Source organism: Phocoena sinus, chromosome 15 (genome assembly GCF_008692025.1).
Source record: "Phocoena sinus isolate mPhoSin1 chromosome 15, mPhoSin1.pri, whole genome shotgun sequence".
NCBI classification, from domain to species: Eukaryota; Metazoa; Chordata; class Mammalia; order Artiodactyla; family Phocoenidae; genus Phocoena; species Phocoena sinus.
In genome coordinates, this window is record NC_045777.1 from 4,489,203 (window position 1) to 4,512,130 (window position 22,928).

Sequence of the window (22,928 nt, forward strand, 5' to 3'; positions counted from 1 at the left end):
TGTGCTCGGGGGGTCGGGACAGCCTTCCCTGCAGACCACAGGTCGTGGGAAAGCCCTAAGAGCCCGAGGAGTCTACACTCTGAACCCTCAGGTCCAAGATGGCCCAGGCTGTGTGCAGGCCTGGACCCGAGGGCCCCAGGGTGCTCATCTGTAAAAACGAGGTTGACAAGCTGCATCTCAAAGCCAGATGCTGGTTTGGGGGAAGGTGGTGGCATCCCGGAGCCTCAGGCCCACGGGCAGGCGTCAGGGTTGCTTTCTAAAACAGGCTGGAGAGAGAGTGAGACGGAGGCCGAGATGTGACGTGGTTCAGCCATATTTAATTCCACCCCCAGTGAATTCTAAGGAGCCAGAGTAGAGCTTCCGCTTGCTCCATAAAATTGGGTCCCCGAAGTAAGTCACCTCCATCCTTTCAAAGGGCAGGGCTGCCTGGAGGCAGCGGCAGCCCTGGCTGGAGCACGGGCCGGGGCTCTCTGTAATGTGGGTGCCACGCGCAGGGCCCGGGCTGGAGACCGGGCCACGGCACCCACCGTGGACACAAGGGCCGCGCGGCCCAGAGCGCCAGGGCCGTGCACGCATCCTGGGGCCCGGGGTCGTGCGGAGGCCCCAGCGGGGAGCGCGGTCTGCAGAAGCTGACGGCGAATCTAACAGAAACAAGCCCACTGCTGCCCGCACGTCCCTCCCCGGGGCCCCCGCCAGACCCTGGGCTGCCTCCTAAGCCTTGCAAGAAGGAGCCCTTTCCGTCACCACGACAACGAAAAACAAAACAAACCGAAGTTCATCTGAAGGTATAATCTTCCAATCGCTTACAATTAATCAGTGCAAAGTGAGGTAAAGAGCCCAGCGCCGCCGGGCGGGGCAGCCGTGTCACACGAGCCTGCGCTTCTTGGAGTCCCTCTCCGCATCCTCCTCCTGGACGTCCACCTCACAGCCTAGCGGGGACACCAGGTTCAGCAGAGGGTCCTCAGAGGCCCGGCCGAAGAGTGCCAGCAGGAGAGCCACACCGAAGCCCGTGGCCCGCTCACCCTGTGGGCGAGGGCAGTGGAAACACGTGCGGCCGGGCCACAGCCGCTCGGCGAACCGCGGCCGGGGTGTGGGTGGGGACTCCTGGATCCCGGACCAGGGCGTCTGCCCCCCAGCATGCCCCACGGCCCCCTTCTCTGTCCCGCTACACTCCGGGCCGGTGGGCAACGGGCTGGTGGACACAGCCCTGGGCTCCCTGCCCCCAGCCCGTCTCCCTGGGGTGGGAAAGGGCGAGACCGAGGGCCCTGGGCCTCCTGCCGAGGACGGATCGGCTGGGACGGACTCCACGCAGCAGCCACGCTGTTCCCAGGGATGAGGAGGCCAGAGGTCAGGGGGACCACAGCTGGCCGTGTGACCCTCACACACAATGTTTCCGATGAGCTCAGCCTGCAGCTTTGGAGCCAGAGAGGGGCTCTGGATGCAAGAGAGGGTGAGGACGGGCCGGGGAGGGGAGCAGAGCGGCCGGCCGGCCGAGCGAGTCCTAACGGGGGGAGGCGGGGGCACCCCCGGGGCCTGGACTCACGGCGTGCACGGGCGCAGCGATGTCCAGGTGGACCCAGACCCCGGGCCAGTCGAAGCCGATGTGCGAGGCGATGAAAAGGCCGGCGCAGGAGCTGGGGCCGTTGTCCCGGTCCTGGGTCAGGAGGACGGCCGTGACCCTTCGGCACCCGCTCCACCCCACCGTCCGCAGCGAGCGCGTGGGGGGCAGCAGACAGTGACCCCGAGGGCCGTGCCCGTGGCTACGGGCTCTGCCTTCACGCCGGGCGAGGGGGCGCCGGAGGCAGAGCCCGGATCTGGGGCCTCGTGGGGGGTACCCTGCCCTGCCCTGCTGCTGCTTCTCGGGGTCGCTCTGACCCCGCTCCGCCCTGCTCCACACCTACCGCCACTGAGTTCTTCATGTCTGCCACGGCCGAGGTGAACTCGCTGAAGTGCAGCTCCGGGCAGTAGACGAGCGGGTGCACCAGGTCCCCGCACTGCCGCCCGGCCTTCATGCAGGCCGCCTCCCACTCGGCGCTGTTGGTGAGCACTGCCGCGTGGTACTTGCCCGTGGCGATGCCCTGGGGGCGTGGGGAGAGATGGAGAGAGCCGGCGGGGAGAGTATCCAGGTTGGGGTGGCGGGGAACACCCAGGACAGAAGAGGGGCCAACAGAAAGTGAGGCAGCAAGACAGCGAGAGAGGCCTGAGCGCGGCCACCTGGGGGACGGTCCCTGTCCTGCCCTGACGTTCCCGCTGTGGTCCTCGGGCCCTGCGCGCCTGCACCCCCACGGAGCCCCGTGGGCCAGCTCCGGCCCCTTACGAAGATGAAGGGACAGCAGACCCCGCCCCTCTCAGAGTCAAGGTGGCCTCCGGCTCCTCGGGGGCCGCTGCTGAGGGCCCCACCTGAGCTCCGGTCAGTGTGGCGATGTCCAGGATGATGTCAGCGCCCAGGTCCTTGCACGCGTAGGACACGCCATCTGCCAGCACCAGCCTGCCCTCGGCGTCTGTGTTGTTGATTTCCACGGTCCTAGGTGCAGCCGAGACCCCACTGAGAGCCCCTCCTTCCTGTCCCCGACAGAAAGGCAGCGCCAGGGCCACGAGCAAGGGGGTCCGGAGCGATGCCCGCCCCCCCCTCCCGCTCCCGTGCCTCCGTTTCCTCATCTGTCAGATGGGAGAACAAGTGAGGGGAGGCGGCGCCTCTCGGGGTCACCCTGGGGACAGGCGCCCGTGGGAGGGCTGGGCGGACGAGCGGACTCCGCTATTCTGAACCCTGGGCCACCTGCTCTGCCAGAGGCTGCCTGCTGTGACTTTCGAGTGTCTCCTCCTGCAGCTGAGAAGAAGTAGCCCAAGGGCTGATCTCAGGGAGGAGATGCAGGGAGGGCCCCCCAGCTGGGGGTCTGGGGGTGCAGGCTTCAGACACCCGAAGGACAGTAAGCCAAAAGGTCGGCAAGGGCCTGTCCCCCTAAGGCAGGGTGGGTCCCAAGCCCCTGCGGGGCGCCCGACACCTCGCGCAGCGACACGGCCACGCTCGCGGCCACCCTGGGACCAAGCGGCTGCTGCCCAGGGGCTCCTGACACAGGGCGTCCTCCCCGCTGCGTCTGGCCCTGGCCAGGGTGAGCTGGGCGTGGCCAGGGCTGCCTGCCGGGTCTTGGGAAGGGCCACGAATTCCAACAACAGAGACAACGTGAGGGGGGCAGGCACCGTGAGGTGGGTGGGCGGGGTCGGCCTTACTTTCCTGAGTACAGCAGGTGAATGTCGTCCGGCCTCGTGGCGCTGGGTCCCACCGAGTTCTCAGCCAAGCAGAACACGGCATGGAGGGTGTCTCTGAAACCCTGTAGGGACAAGGGCGGAGGCTCCAGGTACAGTCTGGGGGTGCCGGCAGTGGGGGAAGGATGGGCCGGAATTCCCCTCTGACCCACCAGGACAGCGACAGACAAGACAGACAGGCAGACAGGAGTCCAGGGAGCGGCGAGCACAGCCTCCGGCGCTCCCCGCGGTCCTGGCGGCGGGCTCTAGACCAGGGGTCCGCCACCAAAGTCCGTGCAATGCAGCGTTAAGCCCGGAGCGGGGCTGTGCGGCCGGGTTTGAGTCCCAGCCCGGCCGCTCCCCAGGGGCCTCGCTCAGCCCTTGTCTCCCGCCCACACAGGGTGGCCAGCGGTCACGGGCCCTCACCACACAAACCTGCCGACCTGCGGGCTTCTGAGGTTGGCCTTTTGTCTCTGGTGTTTCCTTGTGCCTACCCTCAGGTCATGTGTGCTGTCCCTGCCCGGTGGAGTCCACGGGGACACAGTGACCCCCGCCCCCGTGTCCCACCACAGAAGCCGTTGCGTGGACTCACCTCCTCGCTCCCATTCTCACCACACTCACCTCTGGTTTTAGCATCTGTTGGTCGTTCTCACCTGAGACAATTACTACACTGCTGTTTGCCACATGGTGGTTTTCTATTTCTGTCACTGGTACAGTAAGCAACCGGGATTCTGCTGTGAACAGATGACTATGCCTGCCCGTGTGACGTGGGGACACTTATTCTATTCTGTGGGTTACGATCCGTCTCCGTCGTTAAGCGTTTCGAGGCTCATATTGAGGCCCGCTCCTTTCCTTACAAAACCAGCTACAAGCGGAGCCTCCAGGCTTCGGCCCCTGTGGGGTGGGGACCGTCAGCACCCCACGGCAGCACCCTTGGTGGTGGAGGGTCCAGAGGGTCCCGAGACCACTCACGGCCGCCAGCTGATGAACCGGCGTTAATTGCCAAGCAGCTCCCTGCACACAGGACGGGTCTACCTGCTGGGGCGCCTCCCGGCCGGCTTGTCCGGATGCCAGGACAGACCCTGCGCGGGCAGTCACCCGGGCCCCTCAGCAAAGACTCCGGGCAGCGCGGCCACGTGAGCGCTCCAGACACTCCCCACGAGCTGACAACAAGCAGCGGCCGCCCGCAGCTGGGCCTTTCCCCTCGCATCCCTGTGGAGCTCATCCACCGAGGGGGCGGGCCCGGCTCAGCCCGCAGGGCCCCAGGTGGGCAGGTGAGCTGGGTGTGGCCCCCAGGCCGGGCCTGCGTGTGCCGAGCAGGGCGAGGGGACGAGGGCCAAGACCCCCTCCCCACCCCACCCCTGGCTCCGCAGAGTGGGGGGCACGCGCTGCTCCTCGGGGGTCGGTGCCGTGGCCGCAGCTCTCCCTCCTAGGGAGGACCCCCGGCACCGTCGGGATGCAGGCCGAGCCCTCCTTCCTCCCGGACTTCCTGCTCCCCTCTCGGGGGCAGAAACTATTTGCCAAAATCTTTTCACTGGACGTCCACCCATGGGAGCCACACTGCCCAGGTGGCCCCTGTCTGTGGGGAAGGAGAGCTTGTATCTGGTGACACGAAGGGCTGGGCTTCTCAGAAGCGCCCGAAGGAGCCACACTGAGAGGTAAGTGGCCCTGGACAGCCGGTGTGCGCCCACCCTCCTTTGCTGGATAAACACCCTCTACAACTCCAAACGCCGGGGAGCAGCCACTGCTGCTGGCCCCCTCAACAGGGCTCCTCTGGCTCAGGAATCGGGTTCCAATCGTTGGGCTCCACGAGGCCTGGCGTGCCCTGGGTGGGCAGTGCGGGGCCCTCCGGCTACCCTGGACGTCTGTGCTCAAAGTGGCCACCCAGGCTACTCCAGGGCTGACCCCGGGCCCCTTCCTCCAAACAGCACCCCGGCCCTCCCCAGACCCCGACCCTGAGCACCGGACCCCGAGTGAGGGCGGGCAGGCCGGGTGGGCAGTCTGCTCCACGGCACCCTTCCCGTTTCGGTCCAGACGGGCGAGGCTCTCAGAACTCAGCGGCGACCCGTGAAGCCAGACGCGCAGGCGAAGGTGACACGCTCGGGTGGAGGAGCCCGAGGGGCCCAGGGCTGGGGTGCAGAGGGAAAGGGGCCAGGGGGCTGCAGAGGCTCAGGAAGGACGCGGGGGGCGCTCTGGGGAGAAGGGCCGCGAGGGGAGGATGGGGCCGCACCCACCTGCTTGACGGCGGCTCTGAAGGCCCCCAGCACGGCCGCGGCGCCCCCGCAGTCCCTCTTCATCCCTGGCATGGTGGTCTGTGGGTGGCACAGGGGGACGAGAGAGAGGTGAGTGGATGCTGACCCCCCAGCGCCAGGGCCCCCGCCGCAGCCCGTACATCAGGGCCCCGGAGGTGCAGGACCTGGTGCCCACAGAACCCAGGAAACGCCACTGGTCGCGTGGGGTCCCCTAGAAGCAATGGGAAGCAAGGGCTAAAGATGCCGGGGTGCCTCCGGCTCGAGCAGAGCTTTGGGAGTTACTGAAGGGAACTCTGCGAGGGGGGAGGGGGAGGGGGAGATGTCCAGAGCTGCCGGATTCGCCGTGACCTGGCTCCTGGCTAGGCCATGACCAAGTCCCCCTACCTTGACCGCCCCGTCCGGGTTAATGGGAGCTCTTCCCAAATGTCACCAGTCACTGTGACATCACCAATCCCACCCCCACCCTGAGGATACCTGCCACCCGCCCCAGCTGGCGTCTCTGGGGTGACGGGTCTAATGGGAGGATCACTGGAGACAAAGGCGCCCTCCGGCCACAGAGGCAACACGATTTTCTTTAAGCGAGCTGAGAGCAGCTACGCGTTTTTACATTCCATAGGTTCCCAACACTAACTGACAGGTTCGTATTTTAAATTAACAACAGGTCATCGGATGTAAGGATTTGGGATTGAAAGGTGCCAAGAGATTTTTCTGAACCCTTATTGGATTACGTGAGCCTCGAGTTTTAATGGAAAGTATCTTTAGATATAAACGGAGCTGCTTTTACAATTGAGTGAAAATGACTCAGCTAGTACTATTGAAAATAAGCCATCTACTTTGACCTAATCTGCAAGAAACCACAAGATTGTTTAAATGGAAAAACAGGGCCTCAGACCTAGAATCAAACCCCTTGCAAAATGGCCACACAGAAAATGGCTCAAGATGGTCACTGAAACCCCGTGATCCCCTGTCACGGGCAGAACAAATGTCCCACCAAAAACGCAGCTCAACTGACTGTGTCAGCTTCTCGGACCCCACCCCTCGTTCCTGTTTTTATAAGAGAAACGATTTCCATGGTAACGCCTTGGTCACTGGTAGGCTGACACTTGCGCCAATGGGGCAGGGGCAGTGATGGCTGGAGCCGTGGCCCGGGGCCCCACGGGAACTGGCGGTCACTGGATTCATTTCCCGGCCTTCCGGGAAATAAGGCACTGCTCATTTCACTCGAGTCTTCTTGCTGAAGCAGTAAATGATTAACTTTTCAAGATCTCAGCCGTGGAGTACAGCCGTTCCCAACACTGTCTGTGATGAGATGGAAGGTGCCGGGAAGGCCCTGCTCTCTCTCCCCAACGCCCGGAAGTCGGTCATCGCGGTGGGTCGGCTGGAGCCCAAGTGGGAGCGGGCACTGAGTCTGTCCTGAGCTCAGCAAGCCTCTCTGTTCTTGCAAACACCATTGTACTTGGAGGAACCACTGACACGTGCTGGGGATCTAGACTCAGGTATCTGCAGACATTTTCTCAAAGACTATCAACGTGAACCTCGCACCTCCGGGAGGGCACCAGGCAGTGCTTGGTGCCAGTGGTAAAACTTGAGCTGCCAAGCAAAAATCAGAATTTTGGGAAACTTGCATCTGCCTCCATGATGGCTTCCTAACACTCACCTTTTTACATGAGATAGATGGTGATATTAACGAATATGGTTTTTAAAAATATTATATAATGAAATGTGTCCAAATCTGGAGGTTCCACATAACTCTGTGAACAATATTTTCCAAATGACCCACATCACGTGTGGTATTATAAAATCATACATTCAAAGTTCAAGACAGACCCCGCAGATTTCAACGTAGCAGAACACCAAAGCTCACAGACATGGTTTCAGATTCCACATCATAACTAACCTTTCAGAAGCTCCCACCTGTCGAGTTTTGGTGTAATAGCAAAGAAGAATGTCCTGAGTTACCTGAAGAGGGTACTAAAATGCTTCTCCCTTTTCTAACTACAAAAGGACTGAGGCCAGATTTTCTTTTTGTATTTCAACTAAAACAGATCACAACAGACTAAACGCAGATCACAGCTGTCTTCTATTAAGGCACACATTAAAGAGCTGCAAAAATGTAAAACACTGCCACTCCTCTCGGTAATTTTTTTTTTTTTTTTTTTCGGTAATTTTTTTTCGTTTTGGAAAATACAGTTCTTTTCATAAAACTGTATTATTTACAATGGTATGCAATGGGGTCATACTGTTATTTTTTAATGAATTAATAAATATCTTTAAAATTTCCCAGTTTTAATTTCTAGTAGGGTAAACACCAGCAGACATCACCCTTATAAACAAAATCTCTTTGGGATCAACACTTGGTAAGACTGGAAGGGGTCCTGAGTCTAACACACTCGAGGCCTGTTAATTCACGCTGATCCTGACTTGCCTTGAAAACCGGGGTTGTTCCTGCAAAACTGGGAGAGGGTGCCACCAGCAAAATGACTAATTTCCAGGAAGCCCTGCTTCTCACTCCCGCCCTCCAACAAGCCACCATCCAAATGAGCCTGAAATTCTGCCCCCCAGAACTCAGGGCAAGAGCCCCCATCAAGGGTGTGGGCGGGGAGCCAGCACCAGGTGCAGCTAGAGGGGCTCGCCATCGGCAGAGAATTTAAAACGGTAATAAACCGACTAGAAGTCAGTCTGCCTGTTGTCATCAGTGGAAAAATATTCCTCCTGCTGTTGGCTGAAGCGAGCCCTAATCACATGAATAAAAGCTTCAAATCCACCTGTGTTAACTCCTACAACACTGACTCCAGCAACACTGTCCTACACGGATACTCATCACTGCCGGTGGTGCAGACTCCGCGAGGTGCCCTGGTTCTGAGTCGGGCGGGCTCCGGAGGCGGCCGGCCGGTCAGCGTCCACGGCGCCTGCGATGGCGAGTTCCTGCCCTCGGATGGTGCGCTCGGAGTGAACCCCAGGGAGCAGCGAGCCTCTTTGCTGCCCTCAGTCTCGGGGAACCACTGGAGTCGTGGTGTTTAAAATGTTTTTACTCCACAGACGTCTGAAAGCTGCTGGACTTGATCTCCAAGGACCGGAGACATGGATGCTATACCAATTTGGGGAGTTTCTTGGGAAATGGGATTCTTAGCAGTCTCTGCCGAGGGACCCTACTGTTGGAGACTTTCCCTGAGTATTTGTGTATCAGTTGCTTCATGGGATAGAAACTCTTCAAAATTAAAGTGAATTGTGTTGTTTTGGATCAACTGTGAGTGAACACAGACTGACCAACCTGGTACCTCCGTCTAGTGAACACAAAGACGTGAAGATGACCAATTCTGATAAAGTCATTGACAAATCCCCAGAAGCTAAGGCCTGACGGCAGTGTCTGATGCTGGCATACATCACCACGAGAGAATAACGTGGAGGCGTCAGTTTTTTCCTATCAAAAATGACATTAATGCTATTTTCTTTTTTTTTTTTGGCCGCACCTCACACCATGCGGAACTTCCCTGAATAGGGATCAAACCTACGTCCCCGGAAGTGGAAGGTGGAGTCTTAACCACTGGACCACCAGGTAAGCCCACATTAATGCTGTTTAAAAGTGTTAATGGATGACTGTTTTATTTGTACTATAACATTCATTTTTAATTTTTTATTGGCGTGATAATATGTATGGAATTCAATAAAAGGGAATTCACTACTGGTGTTTGGTTTTTTTTAAACACACATTATTTGTTTCATTTCCCGATTAGTCCTGAAAGTAATTTTGTTGTTTAGAAGAGGAGGGATGTGAAAAAAAAAAGATCATCTACTCTAGGTACCAAATACAGAAGTGCAAAAAGGAGCAGCCCAAGCCCTACCCTGAACAGCAGCTGACCCTGGGGTGTGACGTCAGAGGAGCGACAGGGAGTGGCGGGACTGGCCGCCAGCCGGAGGAAGGAGGCGCACCCACAGGGGCAGCTGCCGCTTAGCTCCAGCAGGGCGCCCCCAGGTGCCAACGCACGACCAGCGCTGCCAGGTCCCCTGAGGTTACAAAAGGTAAGAGACCCAGTCCCGTGAGAATTCTTCCTGTTTTTAAATGCTGGTAACTAATTCGGATTTTAAAACACCATCTGGGCCAAGAGGACGCGTCTGAGAGCCACGAGGGCTGCCAGTCGTCAATGTCTTCCCTGCGCGAGCTTAGCTCGCGCTCAGCCGTCTAAAAGCTCCCTCTCCGGGATGGCTGACTCTCCTCTTCCAGTTTCCCCCTGGAGCCCAGCCCAGGCCTGGAGCACCTGCACGTGGGATGAGCAGATGAAGACACCTCTCCCCCTGCTCCTGGTGCAGGGCAGGCCCCTGGGCGTGAGAAGGGGCCGCCCTTAAGAGAGACTCTGGGACTTGCAGCCTCCCAGCAATGCTCCCAGGTGCCTGGCTCCTGGGCCCAAACTCCCCTCCCTTTAACCAGGACATCTGCTTTCCGAAGGTCTCGTGAGAACCACCACTAAGCATCCTCTTGGAGGACCTCAGACGGTCGTGGAGACGGTGGGCGTCTCCCCAGGCCCCTTCCTTCTTCTCCTCCAGATTTTCTTTTTCCTGCCTCCTGTCTGAAGTGTGGGCGTGAAATCGTCTGCCTCTCGGGGGACTGGGCCCCACGGCCTCCCCCATGGACGCCCCGACTCCGAGGCCCAGGAACCTTGCTCCTTCCTCCGACGCCTGAGAAGGGGCCCTCCCACCCGGCCCCGCCCGAGCCCCAGCCCCACACCTCACCTTCCCCTTCATGCTGAGACCCCCGGTGTCATAGACGATGCCCTTGCCCACCCACGCGATGGTCTGGGTGGCTCCGTCCGGGGTGTGGCTGAGGACGGCTAGGGCTGGGGGGTGGAGGGCGGCCTTGCCCACACCGTAGATCCCTAGGGAAAGCACAGGACACGTCAGTGAGGCGCGGGCTGGACCCAGCAGAAGACTCCCGGAAGCCCCCCAGCAACACTGCTCTCCCCTCCGAAGTAGCCACTGGCCTGTGGACGTTCCTCCCGGAGAGCTCCCTGCCCCCTCCCGCCCCCTCCCGTCCCCTGGCCGGTGTGGGATAGGGGAAGGCAAATGAGTTCACTGCCCTGGGACTGCAAATGAATTCTGCACGAAGTACTGTGCGGCAAGCAAACCCACTGAGAAAAAAAATATTGTACCATTCCCAGAAAGACGTGAACAGGACTGCAGAATGAACTGGGTTCTGGGTAATTCTGCAAGGCCGCTCCAGCCCCTGCTTGCCCTCCCTTCCCCGACCTCTCTGTGCACTCAGGAGGTACCTCCCTTTCCAACCTCGCTCCCACCACTGCCTCACTGCTGGTTCCTATGCCCTATCTTCTCAAGAAAACTGTGGCTTGCGGTGGGCACGGCCCATGCCTCACAGTCCCCCAGTAATCGGACTGCACAATGGCCGTAATAGCTGCCTGGCAAACTGCCACTCATCCTGCAAGACCCGCTGCCAACGCCACCTCCTCCGTGAAGCCTTCTGACTGAACGGCCTCTGCCTCCACTAACGTGTGCCCCCAGACTCCGCCTCTGGGCATTCACGATCGTGTGGATCCCCTCCCCGAAGTGTGGGCAGGACGGCATGTCTCAGTGCCTCCGGGAGTGGCAGAGATGACAAGACCACTTCCAAGATTAGGTGACGGAAGAAGACCTCGCCTCTATGTTGCTCTCTCGTCTCTTGTTCAGAGACCTTGCTCTGAGAGAAGTAGTTGCCACGCTGTAAGCTGCTCAAGGACAGGCCCACAAGACAAGGAACAGCCAGTGGGGCCCGGAGGTCTGCTGGCAGGGCCGTGAGTGAGTCCTGCTGGGAGCACACGGCCAGCCCCAGGGGGGCCTTCAGATGACCGCGGCCTCGAGAGAGACGCTGGGCCGGACCCAGCCAAGCCACGCCCGATTCCCCCCCTACAGGACTGCAAGACAAGGGACACGTGTTGCTTTCGGCGGCTACCCTCTGGGGTAATTGGCTTTGCAGCCTCAGATAACAAAGACAGTGACCTTCCCAGCTCCTGTCCTAGTCACCGCACCTCAGTGCCTGGGAGTTGGGGGAGGACGGGCCTGGCAGTGAGGAAAGGCTCTCTGAGGAGGTGGTCAAGACGTGCAGGGTAAGACGGCCCCGTCGTGAGACTATCTCGGGGGAAAGCATCCCAGACAGAAAGGGCCGCGAGTGCAGGCCTTGATGTAGACGTGAACTTGTGTATTCGAGGAACAGAGAGGCCCTGCTGGGTGAGCCGGGGAGCCAGGACGGCAGCACGTGGGAGGCTGCAGAGGGAGTGGGTGGGGGAGGCCTTGGATCCTGAGGCTTCCAGGATCTGAATCAGAATCTGAATCGCTGCCTCCTCTCTCCCCCACAGATGGTCTGCTTCCCGGGGTCTGGCCTCGGGGCTGGACACGGGCTGGGTTCCTTCAGAGCGAAGCTTGGGACGACACACCATGCAGCCTGGTGCCCCCCTGCCACCCAGGTACCCCGGGCTGCTCCTGAGGCCAGGATCTGCGAGGACCAGCCCCCACCCACCTCCAAATCCTCTTGTCTTCAGCTCCTCGTCCCGGATAACGGTTGGGACGATCCCCAGTTCTTTTCCAACTTTCTTAATCTCCTGGATGGGTTCATGGAAAAAACAACAACACACAAACACGTGAAGATGGCTTAAATCAGGGCGAGGCCAGGGCCTGGGCCAGGGGTGAGCAGATGCCTCACGGTGGGAGAGGGATGGGCGGTGATGCCGTGGCTTTGACTGTTGGCTCTGAGCATGATTAAACCCAGGAGAGGCGGCTCCCCCTCCAAACTCTGCGATTTCCTGCAGCCCATGGCTGGAGTCCTGCTGAGGGGCCTTGGGGAGGAAGCTCTGTCCTCCCTCCACCCTCAGCTGAGGCCTGGGGGCCCCTCGGCTCTGGGTGGACGGCAGGACTCTGCCCGCAGCAGCCCGTGGCTTCCCCAGACGAGGTGCAGAGACTGTGGACCATCCCCCCCGCAGCCCTGGGTTTCCTGACTCTCCTTGGGGTCTACCGACACCATCCCAGTCCTGGCAGGACCCCAGGGCTACGAACCTCGAGGAAGGTGTCTGTGTTCATCTCATTGCAGGGCGTGTCCACGATGCGGGCTGCCAGCCGCACGCCTTCTGTGGCGCTTGTTAAACACTAGGAGAAACAAAAGGCCGTCACTGGGGCCCTGGGACCAGGTGGAAGGCATCCCTCCTCATCCAATGGCCAGGGGCCCAGAGGTGTCAGAGGCACATGTCACCCGGGAGAGGTTGCAGGGCTGCCGCAAAAGTTTGTCCGTGACCCTCCAGCCGTCTACATAAAGTCCAACGCAGCTCCAGAATCACAGAGGAACCCTTCAAGTCTGGCATCCTGCCCGGCCTACAAGGGGCCCACCTTGCTTTCTAAACCTCATCTCCTGCTACGTACGCCCCTCATCCGGGTGGCAGGTGGCCCTCCTGCCTGCCTCTGAACACACATTATGTCTGGCCTCTGCCAACCCGCTACCCCCTTCTCAGGAGGAGGTGTTGCCCTCTGTTATGGACTGAATGTCCTGAAGCCCTGACCCTCAATGGGGTGGTATTAGGGGGTTTTAGGAGGTGATCAGGTTTCAACGAGGTCAGGAGGGTGGGGCCCCATGATGGGATAACTGCCCCTAAGAAGAGGACATAGCGTGCTTCCCTGGTGGCGCAGTGGTTAAGAACCCGCCTGCCAATGCAGTGGACATGGCTTCAAGCCCTGGTCCGGGAAGATCCCACGTGCCGCGGAGCAACTAAGCCCATGAGCCACAACTACTGAGCCTGCGCTCTAGAGCCCGCGAGCCACAACTACTGAGCCTGTGCTCTAGAGCCCGCGAGCCACAACTGCTGAAGCATGCGGGCCTAGAGCCCGTGCTCCACAACAAGAGAAGCCACCACAACGAGAAGCCCACGCACCGCAACGAAGAGCGGCCCCCACTCACGGCAACTAGAGAAACCCCGCGCGCAGCAACGAAGACCCAATGAGGCAATAAATAAATAAATAAAACAAATAAATTTATAAAAAAAAAAAAGAAGAGGACACAGCAAGAAGGTGGTGGTCTGAAAGACGGGAAGAGAGCCCTCACAGGACCCACCGTGATCCTGGACGTCCTAAACATGTGCTATTCAAGCCCCCCGTCTGTGGGCTGTTGTCATGGTGGCCTGAGCAGACCAAACGGCTCCCCTTCTGTTGCCAAGATCCCAGCTACGCTTTGAGGTACTTCTCAAAGGCCATATCCTCCAGGAGCTTCTCTGGATCCTCCCAATGGAGAAAAGGTCCCTGGGCCCGCTGGGGAGGTGTTTTTCTCACGTGGGCCCCATGTGAGTGTCACAGCCCCCCACCCTTTTTCCTGGTCGTCTGATGTGACACTGCTCTGGCCACAGGGCCAGGAGGGAAGGACACAGACAGACCGGCCTTGGGCACCGACCCAGTGCCCAAAGGGCAGCGGGAGCCTGCCACTGGCCACCACGGGAGGCACTGCAGACAGGGCACGGCGCACGCAGAGGTCATGCTCACCCCCTCTCCCCTCGGCTGTCCACGTAGCAGGAGATGAGGTTTAGAAAGCAAGGTGGGCCCCAAGCGTCAGCCCTGACGCTCGGCTTGGCCTCCTGCCCCACCTGGCCCTCCAGCACCCACCTCCAGGGCCTGGCTGCCTTTCCCTGGGCAGGAAAGAGGCAACATCAAGAGAGAGGCGCAGCGTGGGTCTGGCGGGGGTGAGGACGGCACCCCGTTCCTCACCGCCTCTTCCAGCGCCGCAGGGACCGGGAGGGCAGGCTCCGGGCCCACAACGGCAGCCCAGCCACCTCTCAGGCTGTCCCGAGGCAGTTAAACCCTGGAGCCTCAGAGGCAGAGACTTGACAGCTCAGATGCGAGATGTGCCGTGTAGCTCTCCCCCAGGAGGGTGAGGGTCTCTGTCTGTGGGGCACGTACTGTGCACCAGGCTCCACACTAGACTCTGAATTCAAAGATGTCCAAGGGACGCCGAGTCCAGCAGAGAATCACAACACATCATTCCATTAGATGCCACGGAGGAGGAGGGTAGGAGAGGCCACAGACACGGGGTCTAAGCGGTCCCCGTGGTGAGGAAAAGGCCAGCCGGGGTGTCAGAGACTCATGTGCTCACGATCCAAGACAGAAGAGAAAGAGGGCTGACGGACGGTGGCCGCGGTTCAAGCCTGGCTCTACCCTATGCCGGCATGGCCCGGTAAGTCACTTAATACCTCTGAGGCTCAGTCTGCTCAACTCTAAAGTGGGGAGAGTTAACAGAACCCACTTCACCGGGCAGTTGTGAGAATTAAGTGTGTGTGCACACGTGTGCTCGGAGCAGCGCCCGACACCTGACAGGCACGCACAAGGCGCTGGCCGCTGCCTGGCTGTGAGGCAGTGGGAAGCGGAACCGGAGGGGGGAGTCTGGAGGCAGCGAGGCCAGTTAGGAGGCTGCCGCCATGGTCCCAGAGAACAGTGGGGTGCAGGTGGGCAAAGTAGGTGGGATGTAGGGGCCAGGGAGACCCCTCATCACATACAAAGCCGGTGCGGGGACCATTACGCCCAGGACCAGGACCCTGCCCTCCGGGGGCTGGGGGACTCCGACCCCAGCGCAGGGCACAGAGGCTAAACTCAGATGCGTAATGTCCGGTGCAGATGGCTCTCGGCTGGCAAGAGGGTCTGGCAGTGTGGGAGAGGCCGGGCTAGCCAGGATGGCCAGGCCTCCCCGAGGAAGGGATGCGGGCAGAAGCCGGACTGAGACCAGGCAGAACCAGAGCCGGAGGGGCCCTGGAGAGGGACCCTGGGCAGGACTGGGCTTGGTGAGGCCGAGGGACAGCAGGAAGCCAGTCCCTGTGGCTGAGGGCAGGAGGAGAGGGGCTTGGAGGGGCTAGAGGGTGCTCAGGCCTCCAGCCCCAGCCCAGACCTCAGAAGGAACTCCCTGGAGCTGGAGGGAAGGAGTGATCATTGGTGTCCAACTGCAGGCTGGAACCCAGGGGCACTGAAACCACCCAGAGAGGAGGGAGTGAGGCCAGAATGCTCCCACGGTTGGGGGGCGGGGGGGCGACCACAAAGGGAACGCGGAGAGGGCGGGGCAGGCGGGAAAGGTACGGGGGAGGAGAGAAGGCTCAGGCTCCCGGCTGGGCAGGTGCCCTTCAAGGAGGGACGACCAGTGCTCAAGTCAGACAGATGTGGCCCTTGGAAAACAATGTCAGGAAGGGGGTGGGTGAACTCCATGCTGGTGGGCTGAGGGGGGAAAGGGAGTTAAGATAGGCAAAGCAATCGGACCATGGGAGGTGAAGGGAAGAGAAAAGAGGAGCTGTCTCAGGACGGCAGAGATGAGGCACATGGTCTCCTCCTGGGGGAAAGAATCCCGGTGGAGGGGGAGCAGTTACAGACCTGGGGGCACAGAGCGGATGAGGGGCTGCTCGAGGGGCCGGAGACAGAGCGCCGGGTGAGGGAGGGGAGGGGAAAGGACCACCTGAGTCTGGCGGTTGGAGCGGGGGCTGCAGGTGGGGAGGGTGAGACCACAGCACCACTGGGCTGGGAGGGTCACCACGGGAGGGAAAGCTGGCCTTCGGCCCACACGAGGACTTCTAGGTTGGAAATCGCTTCCAGCCTCGCCGTGCCTCAAAAGGATCAAACGAAGGAGGATGAAATGAAATAACATATGTAAAAGCGCACCATAAAGGGTAACGTGATACATACACGGGCAGGATTATTAGTTTCAAAACATGAAAGCACCTGGCGCGGGGTAGGCGCTTGATCAACACTGGCTGAATAGAACCGAACCCTGAGAACGAGACCACCCTGGGGAGAGGGAGCCCGCTGCCCGGCTTTGGACAGGCCCCGGGGGCCTTCTCGGGAATGCCAGCAGCCCTGTCCCGTCCTCCCAGGGAGTGGGAAAGAGAGCTCTGCCCAAGCTGGGGGGCGGTGGGGAGTGCGGCACGGGGCCCCGGTCTGAACTTCCAGACACCCACTTGCAAAGTGGACACTTCCACTGGCCCGTTGTCTTGTCCCACCAGGAAAAACTCCACTGTGACGGTCTTCTTCTCCGGGCGCCGTGATGCCCCCGAGCGTTGGGTGAAGAGTGGGAAAGCGCGGGCCAGGGCACAGGCCGAGGCGAAGGCGTCCGACCGCTCACAGACCATCTGCAGCACAGAGAGTGGAGCTGTGGTGAAGGGGAGCGAAGCGGGGTTGCGGCGGGGGGATGGGACCCAGGGCCCAGCCCATGGGAGCCGCCATCAGGAAGTGCTAGGGCCCCAGAGCTGGGTCAGAGGCCACTGTGGAAACAATCTGGACGGAGATGCCCCAGCAAAGCCATCACCCCAGGGGCCTTCCCCGGAATCACTGTCCCACGATGTGAGAAGAAAACGTCAGCCACCAGATGGGGTCAACTGCCTCTCGGGACAGGAAGGCAGGACGTGCAGCGCTGCACAGCGGACACAGGCTCAGGAAGCCTGGGTCTGAGTCTCAGATCTGCCACCCAAACTGGTCTGGGGTAGACCGTTCCGTCTCGGGACCCTCGGTATCCCCGGCAGCGGTAAGGCCGGGGCTGCACGGTGCGGTCGCGGCAGCATCATCCGCACCGGGGATACCGTGGGCCGGAGTGCTCTGCGGTCCGGAGGGCTGAGCCACAGGCCCCGGCCAACAGGCCAGCACGCAGCGACCCGAAGCTCGGGGGCCCGTGCGGGGCCAGCCCCTCAGAAGAACTCACCAGAATGCACCGATGGGTTCCCGGCGGCAGGCAGGTCCGCACGAGCCGGGTGACGAAATGCGCGGCCGAGGGACTATTGTGCCGGCTCACCCTGGAGGGCAGGGCGGCCACGGTGGCGTAGTTCAGGTAGAGGGGACAGCTGTCCGTGGGGCTGGGGTTGAGCGTGCTTAGGGCAGCCTGCCAGAGCTGCATCAGAAGGGGAGACACAAGACAGACACCAGCCTTTACAGGGCCGCCGGCCAGAGCCCTGCGCGCAGACGCCTGCCTCACTTGCTAAAAGGGCACGTTTGCAGCCTCCCCGCGGCACCCAGGATCCCTAATTAAGAAGTGTCACATCTCACTAGATAAGCGCTGTGTGCGTACGCTGGCACGCGTCCACCCTCGTGGGATTAAACAGTGGGGACTTAAACGGCCGGGCTGGAGGCTGCTCTGCTACAAACGCTGGAAACCTGCACTGGGGTGGGACGCAGCCAGGTGCCCCTGGAGGGGGGCGGGCGGCACCGCCACAAGGGTTCTGGAAGGTGGTGTCAGGGCCGCGCAGGCTGCCGGGGCCCGGCCCCTCGAGGGCAGTTCCTTCGCGCCTGGTCGAAGGACAGGCCAGCTCTGCCCATGAGCCTGCGGCCCGGGTGGGTGCGGGGCGCGCGCGGCCTCCGGGCGGGGCTGCTGGACGGGAGCCCGCTCCTCTGCTTCCTGGGAGGCGGGCGGCCCCGGGCCTCGCCGGCCGGCCTGGCCTGCTGGGCGCGCCCGGGCCGGCGGGCGGGCGGGCTGGGGGCGCCGGGCGGTCGAGGCGGGGCCTCCGCGGCCTCCCGGCCGGCCCGGCCCCGCCCGGCCTCCGCTCGCCGGCAGGGCGGCGCATGGCGGCCGGCGCGGCCCGCTCACCTCCTCGGTGACCCGGGGCAGCAGCTTCCCGCGGACGTGGCTCCAGGGCACGCGGTGCAGGTGGTGCAGCTGCCCGAGCAGCAGCAGCGGCCGGCTCTGCGGGTCCGCGTCCCCGGCGCTCGCCTGGAACTGCAGCCCCACGCTCGCCATCTTCGCCGGCCTAAGCCCCCCGCCCCGGCCACCGCGCCCGCCGCGCTTGGGCTCCCGCTCCGGCCGGGCCTCGGCGCCGCCCCGGCCCTGCCCGGCCGCCGGCCCCGCCTCCCCCGCCGCTCCGGGCCGCTCGCGAGACGTGCAGGGCCCGCCCGGGGCGCGAGGGGGCGCCGGGCCGGCGGGGCGGGGGGCAGGCCCGGGCCAGGCGGCCCGGGGCCGCCCGGACCTGCAGGCCCCGGCCCGGGGCGGGCCCCGAACTCCGCCAGGCCCCGCACCGCAGGCAGTAGGCCCAGGCCCGGCCCCACCAGGCCCCATTCCCGGCAGGCCTCAAGCCCCGGCAGGCCTCAGACCGTGGCAGGCCCTGACCCTGGGGCAGGTCCCGAGGTGGGTCCTTCCGTGCTAGTGAGGAAACACAGCTCTCCAGACGGTACTTCCGGGAAGGGGCCCCCCAGCCCCGGCAGGCTGCCAGCGGACCCTAGTGGACCTGAGCTCCAGCAGGTCCTGAGCAGACGCAGGCCCGACCTCAAGGCCACCCCAGCCCGTCCACCAGACCACAGTCTAGGTGGGCCCTGAGCCAGCCCAGCCCCGAGGAGAGGCAGGCCTCCCAGGGTTCTCTGCGCGGCAGTGGTGGTCCAGCTGGACCCCTCCCGGAGCCCTCGCCACACCCCGTCGCGTTTGGGCTGGCTGGGTGATTCTTGGATTCGGGCCAGCTTCCAGTCGCACGAGGCCCCCCTGGCATGCTAGGCAGTGTACATAGTCCCCTTCTCCTTAGTGGGTTCCTGAACCTTTGTCAGACCCCAGTATTTGCCAGGCCTGTCCTGGATGTAACGAGGGCACCGGGGACTGGGTGTCCATTCAGGTTGCTGCTCTGGGATGGCCAGTTATGAACCCAGGCATCACCTCCCCAGACCACCCCTTTGCGAGAACTGTCCCTGCAGCCTCCCACCGCGCTTAGGGAGAGAGGAGGGACAGCCAGTGGTTTACAAGACCCCTGAGCCCACCCCTCGCTGAGGAGGGAAGGCTAGTGGAGGGGCCCCTAGAGGGTGGGGGGAACCTGGTGGATGGTGAGTGTGCCCGGCTCCCACTGCGGCTCAGGTACGAGGGTCCGGGGGTGGGGACCCAGTTGAGGAAGCTCTACCAGGAGTCATTTAAAGATAAACACCTGTCACTCCATCCTATCCACATCCTGATTGCTCAAGGGCCTTTGGTTGGCACCCCTCTCTGCTCCCTCAGCTAGTTCCATGCACCAGTCCTCTTATATTTAGAGTTTTCTCTTCATAACCAACCTTAAAAAGCAGCGGAGCCAACTCTCTAGTGTGGCAGCCAAGCGCCATGGCCGCTGACCTCCCAGCGTGTCCCTGACTCCCTGACTTGTGACTTGCGCCACCCACGCACGAGCCACACTCCCATCTTGCCTGTCTGCTTCCTCCACGTCTGTCCCTGGCACAGGGCAGACGGCCCCAAGCATCCCACGGACTAGAGCCTCTTTCTTCAGGGCCTGGCACAGAGCAGCCCTCAGTTTCTGACTGAGTGAAAGGAATTCCTTCAAAACCCTCAGCTTTCCCGACACAAAAGTCAGCGCTAATTGGATCTTATTTTCCTCAAAAGATTTTACAGCAGCTGAATGTTTTCACACATTTGTAAAGGGTACGAAGAGCATGTATGAAGATCTATCACTCTTTCTTCTGTTTGCAAATATGCTGCAGACAGGCGTGTGGGGCACTTGGGGGCGGTGGGGAGGGCTTCCTGGAAGGTGAGGGACATTAAGCCCTGCCCTGATGGATGAAATAGGACTTACGCAGGCTAACGGGTTGGGATGGGACGGGACGGGACGGGGATGGGGGGAGGCACAGACCCCCGTGTCCACGGGGCTCTGAAACCAGAGTGTAAGAGCAGTGGGTTGCCAGAGACTAGGGAAGGAGCGGGGTCAGGGGGACCAGGGAGTCTTTGATTCAATCCATAGACTTTTGCAAAGTGAGGGAGGATCTAAGCCGCATTTCAGAAAGCCAGATCTGGCAGTGTTTGTGTACAGGGAGTTGGGGGGCGGGAGTGGGGCAGAGAAACTGCTGGTAGACCATCTTTCCCTTTAGAATTCTTCCGTATTTAATAATAGACTGAATAACCCCGATGGCCCCAAGAAAGGGTGAACAAGATGATTAAATGCAACCAACATTTATTGAACACTTACGTACACAAAGCAAGAGAAAATGGTAGATGCTTGCTAGAAGCAGATATTCCTGATTCTGGTTTTAAGCCATCCCTGAATCGAAGAAATCCAAACTAAACAGAACACTAAGGAATTATTCCACTTCAAACGCCTGCCAATTTCCTCAAGATGCCGCTTGTGACAGATATAACTATATTCCAGGAAAGTACTTTCCCCTTTTCACTGCAGCCTCTGCGGACTTCAACATAAATAAGACAGGCCCCACTTTGTTTAGATAAATTTTTATGAAGGTATTAATCCTAAGCTTAGTATATATTTCACTGTCAATGAAAAATTCACCTCAATTTCATCTTCTTAAAAAATGAGAATTTAAAACAACTTACCAGGCTCTTTAATGCAACCCAAGAAGTAGCTCATGTTTTTGATGACTTGAAACTCATTCCAAACTCAACTGGGTCTTCAGACTTTTAATTTAGGAGTTGAGGAAAAGACTAAAATCTTCTGGAAGAAATCAGAATAAAGTTCCCAGGACATATTAGGAAGTTTTTTGGTACAGGTTACACACTAGAACATAATACTTAAGTCATATCACGTAAGATGGCTCTCTGTGTATGAAATGTGCATTTTTGTGTTAATTTCATGCCAGAGTTTACCTATATAAAATCAAAACATATGAGTACCAGTTCTGAAGAGCTTCAGGCCAGGTCAGGCTTTGGGGATGTGCAGCAGTGTGTGTGTGTGTGTGCGCACAGGGGTGAAGGAACAAACACAGCAGTAAAACCAAGAAATTCAGTCACTGGGAGAAGACTGAGTTTGGATGAGATATTTGAGCTGGGTCTTGAGGGCAGGTGTGCCAGCCAGTCTGATCCCTGACAAGGGAATCGTTCACGCGAAGACCCAAAGTACTACTAACGGGCAGGGCCCATTCTGGAACCACCGTGGCTCCCGTGGCTGCACATAAAGTGTGCGTGAGATGTATGCTGAGCCCTGGCCTTTGGACTTGACCTTGCGGGCCACTGAAAGCCAGTGGACGTGCCTCAGTCAGGACCAACGTGAAATCAAGGGAGGGCTTGTTCCTGGTTGAGAAGGACCTGCTGCTTCTTGTTCCCAGAGGATGCAGAGGAAGGCTCGGCTCCAGCCACCTCCCTCCATGGAGCAGCTGGCCTGCAAGGGAGCCCCCATCCAAGAAAGGTGGTGGGTGACCCGTGCATGACCTCCCTGGAGGCTGCCTGTGTCCGGCGTGTGCCCTCCATCACCACGCCTGGACCTCAGGGAGCCTCCCAGTTACATTTTGTAAATACTGCGTCAGACGTGCCAACTAGAAGATTCGTATGTTCCCTCAAGGATTGAAAATTAACTGATTGCCATAAAAATCACATTTCCCTAAACACTTTTTTGAAAAATGCATGAACTTATGGAAAAGCTGAAAAACCAGTACAATGAATATGCCCTTCACCTAGGTTCATATATATGTGTATGGATGTGTATGGGTGTATATATAGGTATTTTTCTCTGCATCATGTAAAGTTAGCTACACACACTTAACCCTAAATGCCTCTGTGCATCTCTCTTAGGAACAGGGACACCAGCCCCCATGATGACAACAGCCATGGAAATTTAACACAGAAGCCGTTCTATCATCTAATGCAGTTCCCATTGAAACTTCTTTAATTTGTCCCCAAAATGTCCTTCATGGCCTTTTCCTTTTAAATCCAGAATCCAAGTAAGGATCAGGCGTTCTGCTTGGTTGTCAAGGCTCTTTGGTCTCCTCTAATCCAGAACAATCCCTGCCTTTGTCTTTTCTGACATTGACGCGTCTCACAGAAGGTCCCCACAGTCTGGACTCCTCTGATGGTTTCCTTATGATTAGATTCGGGTTAGATGTTTTTGGCAACAGTGCACATTGTGTATCCCACTGGGCCCCATCAGGAACCGCATAACCTAGGTTGTCTCGCCTTATTGGCCAAGGCTGGTAACTTGGTTTAAGCGGGGTCGGCCAGATCTCTTCATGGTAAAGGTATACTTCCCCCTTTATACCGAATAGAATGGAAATCAGCTTCCTCTTTATAATGCATGGAGTGACACTCTGAGACTATGAGAATGTTCTGTTTCCTGACAACCTTTCCCCCACGGCTTTCAAATCCAATAATGATCTCTGCCTGCATCAAGGACTGGTTGCAGCATGGTTATTTTCCAGCTATCTCATCCCTTCTACACTTGCTGCCTGGTATTTTTTTTTGCGGTACGCGGGCCTCTCACTGTTGTGGCCTCTCCCATTGCGGAGCACAGGCTCCGGACGCTCACGGGCCCAGCCGCTCCACGGCATGTGGGTTCTTCCCGGACCGGGGCACGAACCCGCGCCCCCTGCATCGGCAGGCGGACTCTCAACCACTGCGCCACCAGGGAAGCCCTGCCTGGTGTTCTTGGGTAAAGAAGCCCATCACCTGTGGAGGTCTAGGGCCAAAATGAAAATGTGGAGCCTCTTTTTCAAGATGGTGACAGAAGAGCACTGAACCCAAGACAGGGCCTGGGCGACTGCAGTGGCTGCAAG

At 59.7% G+C, this 22,928-nt stretch overlaps 1 protein-coding gene across 2 annotated transcripts; it reads right to left on the reverse strand.

Annotated features, from left to right (window-relative positions):
• Window positions 1-297: 297 nt before the first annotated feature.
• On the reverse strand, window positions 298-18,317 carry NPEPL1 (aminopeptidase like 1). Of its 2 annotated transcripts, none has more exons than XM_032604172.1 (12): window positions 18,061-18,316; window positions 17,182-17,367; window positions 16,445-16,615; window positions 12,531-12,620; window positions 11,998-12,079; window positions 10,224-10,366; window positions 5,478-5,555; window positions 3,229-3,329; window positions 2,401-2,524; window positions 1,902-2,078; window positions 1,544-1,654; window positions 298-1,023 (listed from the first exon to the last, which is right to left on the reverse strand). In XM_032604172.1, the coding sequence occupies exons 1-12, from the start codon at window positions 18,208-18,210 to the stop codon at window positions 865-867; spliced, it is 1,572 nt and encodes a 523-aa protein (XP_032460063.1). In that variant the 5' UTR covers window positions 18,211-18,316; the 3' UTR covers window positions 298-864. The 2 variants fall into 2 exon arrangements, with proteins under 2 accessions (XP_032460063.1, XP_032460064.1); XM_032604173.1 differs by having other exon boundaries at window positions 775-929; window positions 18,061-18,317.
• Window positions 18,318-22,928: the final 4,611 nt, after the last annotated feature.

What these genes read in the sequence shown, in the direction of transcription:
- NPEPL1 (XM_032604172.1), bottom strand. Translation starts at nt 18,210, where the DNA reads ATGGCGAGCGTGGGGCTGCAGTTCCAGGCGAGCGCCGGGGACGCGGAC. An exon ending in TCAGAGCCGCCGTCAAGCAG is followed by an intron (nt 3,330 to 5,477) that starts GTGGGTGCGGCC and finishes TTGTCCCTACAG; the next exon opens with GGTTTCAGAGACACCCTCCA. An exon ending in CACCTGCTGTACTCAGGAAA is followed by an intron (nt 2,525 to 3,228) that starts GTAAGGCCGACC and finishes GGCTGCACCTAG; the next exon opens with GACCGTGGAAATCAACAACA.